The sequence below is a fragment of the Ovis canadensis genome, chromosome 3 (genome assembly GCF_042477335.2).
Source record: "Ovis canadensis isolate MfBH-ARS-UI-01 breed Bighorn chromosome 3, ARS-UI_OviCan_v2, whole genome shotgun sequence".
Classification (NCBI taxonomy): Eukaryota; Metazoa; Chordata; class Mammalia; order Artiodactyla; family Bovidae; genus Ovis; species Ovis canadensis.
In genome coordinates, this window is record NC_091247.1 from 170,116,421 (window position 1) to 170,119,936 (window position 3,516).

The following is a 3,516-nucleotide window of genomic DNA, read 5'->3' on the forward strand; positions in this document are numbered from 1 at the left end:
AACTTTTAGGGAAGGATTTTTAAAAAGTTAACAGGTAGCATTTCTTTTCCAGGATTTCAAACACTTAGAAAAGCCTAGGTTAAAATTCCTGCTCTTCCTATTTATGGGGTGTGATTTGGATAAAACTTTTAAAAGTACTTTTAGCATATTTTTACAATAAGTAAAATGGAGATTTTAAAAGAAATATTCTATGGAAAACACACAGTGGCATATAGTAAGAAATTCTTCTAAAGAGCATTCTCTGTTTGTATTGTTTGAAAGATCTCCCAAGTTAAATCAGTATGGCATAACACATTCAGAAATAAATTCCAGTGTAGTCCATGAATAATTCTCTTTTCTTTAAGTTCTTCGGTTTCTGTTTTCTCTTGAAAGTTACTCAGAAGAAGAAGAAAATGAGAAACTACACGAAAATAACAGATTTCATCCTCCTGGGATTGTCAGATGACCCACAACTTCAGGTCGTGATCTTTGTCTTTCTACTCATCACCTACATGCTCAGCATCACTGGGAACTTGACCATTATCACCCTAACCCTGCTGGATGCCCACCTCCAGACCCCCATGTATTTCTTCCTCAGAAGTTTCTCCATATTAGAAGTATCATTCACAACTGTCACTATACCCAGGTTTCTGGCCACCATTATTTCAGGAGATAAAACTATTTCTTATAATGACTGTATGGCTCAGTTATTTTTTTTCATTCTCTTGGGAGTCACTGAGTTTTATCTTCTGGCTGCCATGTCCTATGACCGCTACATTGCTATCTGCAAACCGCTGCATTACATGACCATCATGAATCATAGAGTGTGCACACTGCTTGTCTTGGCTTCTTGGCTGGCTTCATTCTTAATCACATTTCCATTACTCATGTTCTCCCTACAGCTTGATTATTGCAAGTCCAATGCTATCGACCATTATACCTGTGATTTTTCCCCCCTTTTACAACTTTCTTGTTCAGACACCAAATTCCTAGAGATAATGGTATTTTCTTGTGCTGTGTTTACTCTGATGTTTACTTTAGCGTTAATAATTCTGTCCTACACATATATCATCAGAACAATTCTGAGGATCCCTTCAACCACTCAGAGGACAAAGGCCTTTTCCACGTGTTCTTCTCACATGATTGTCATCTCCATCTCTTATGGCAGCTGCATTTTCATGTACATGAATCCATCAGCAAAGGACAGGGTCTCTTTGAGTAAGGGAGTAGCTGTGCTAAATACCTCAGTTGCCCCCATGCTAAACCCATTTATCTATACCTTAAGGAATCAGCAAGTCAAGCGAGCCTTCATGGACATGGCAAGGAAGAATGTACTTTTCTCAAGAAAATGAAAAAATAGAAGTCCTATTTCATAAATTGAAGGCATAATGAAATGCAATTAAATAAAACTCAGAACTTTTCAAAATATATTAATTTTCATATTGTCTCCATAGAGCTATTTTTTCATTACTCATACTTTCATTGAAAACAATGTCACAAGCATATTGTATACATCTTTTTTTCTATTCAAATTCCCATCCTTCTCTCATGCACTTCCCTTCCTTTGGGCTCAGCTTTTCATTCTGTGCTTTCCAGTTGGCACCAGGGGTAAAAGAATCCACCTGCTAATGCAGGAGACACAAGAGACACAGGTTCAATCCCTGGGTGCATAAGATCCTCTGTAGTAGGGAATGGCAGCACACTCCAGTATTCTTGCCAGGAAAAGTCTATGAACGGAGGATCCTGATGGGCTATGGTCCATGCTGGCACAAAAATCTGGCATGATTGTGCACCTGCATGCATGTGTTCCACTCTGTAACTAGGAAACTGCCATTTCCTTCTTTGAAACTTTTAAAAAATTCCATATCTTCTACAATATTTCTTGGGAAATTAAATTCAGACAGAAAGAGGCAGAACAAGAATATTCAAGAGAGACATTTTTCATGATTTCATTCTTTCTAGAAATTCAGGAAATAATAAATCATGTTAAACACTATTTTAAATTTACTATACAAGACCATGAGCATAAACTGACCATCTTATTAGAGTTTTACATATATTATTCTCTCCATACTAAGGCTTACTCAGTAATTACATGAAAAACAGCACAAGTAAATAAATAATGGAATTATAGTTTCTTGAGAAATAAAAAACTTTTCTCGTTAAGCAAGTTAAAATCTCTCTGCCATATAATTTATCAATTTGAGAACAATTATGAATATATACTTTCAAGAAAACTGTGAAATTGTTCCTCTTTGGGGGAACTGTTTAATTAACACATATAACAATGATTTGTAATAAAAGCCTGAAGAATTAAATATTATTGGAAACCATATGTGACTGCATTTGTTATAGTCAGTTTTATATTTAATGCTTGATGTCAAGCTGTTTTTGGTAAATAATAAATAGCTGACAGTTTTTACAACTTTCTCATATTAGTGGTTATTTTGAGTTAATATTGTACACATATAATGCATCCAATTACCTAATTAAATGACAATTAATAGGGATAAAAATGCTAAATGACAAAATTTTACTGTGTAGGAATTTGAGAATTTCTTTTGCTAAAAATTTATATTTTCACTCTGTTTTAAGCATTATAATGTAGCAGTGTATTTAAAAATGTATTGATTAGAATTTAGAAAATGATTATGCAAGATCTTACAACTCTGGTACTAAAGTTTGTTTTGTTTTGTTTTGTTTTTACTTTTCCATGAAGTCAAAATTTCAAATAATATTGAATATTATGCAAACTCATCTTCTAATTTCTTTTTCTTTTTTTCTTGTGTGTGTGTGTGTTTGCCTGCACTCCTGCAACAAACATCTGCGAATACTTGACAAAACATTTAGGAACAAGTGAGCTGCCATAACTCTTTTTTTTTTAAGTTTATTTTTATTTATTTATTATTATTTTTTACTTTACAATATTGTATTGGTTTTGCCACACATCAACATGAATCTGCCACAGATGTACACGTGTTCCCATCCAGAACCCCCCTCCTACCTCCCCGCCCCCCACACCATCCCCATCTTGCATTTTTTTAATCGTTTTTCTGGAAAGACTGTAATTGTAATTCATTGAGCTAAATTCTTCTTGATATCCATATGTTATACTCAGTTGAGAGACTTAGATCCATACTATGCTGAAAAACAAAGAAAACAACTTTAAAAAATACTGGAGTTTTCCAGTTTGGAGGGAGTCATGAAGTTACTATTTCCTACCTTTTCATTGAAACAATAATTTCTACAGTTAACTGGAAATATTTGAAAATACTGAGGTTTAGGGTTGATTGATGATGTGGGTTTTGATACCTGAGTGAACTTCTAGATGTTCAAGCTGGTATTAGAAAAGGCAGAGGAACCAGAGATCAAATTGTCAACTTCAGCTGGATCATTGAAAAAGCAGCAGAGTTCCATAAAAACATCTACTTCTGCTTTATTGACTATGCCAAAGCTTTTGACTGCGTGGATCACAATAAACTGTGGAAAATTCTGAAAGAGATGGGAATACCAGACCACCTGACCTGCCTCTTGAGA

At 34.5% G+C, this 3,516-nt stretch overlaps 1 protein-coding gene across 1 annotated transcript; it reads left to right on the forward strand.

Moving 5' to 3' along the window:
- The first annotated feature begins 392 nt into the window (after positions 1 to 392).
- Positions 393 to 1,331, forward strand: LOC138438272 (olfactory receptor 6C1-like). The gene has a single exon (XM_069586446.1). It carries the CDS (start codon positions 393 to 395, stop codon positions 1,329 to 1,331), a length of 939 nt encoding a protein of 312 aa, XP_069442547.1.
- The last annotated feature ends 2,185 nt before the right edge of the window (positions 1,332 to 3,516 follow it).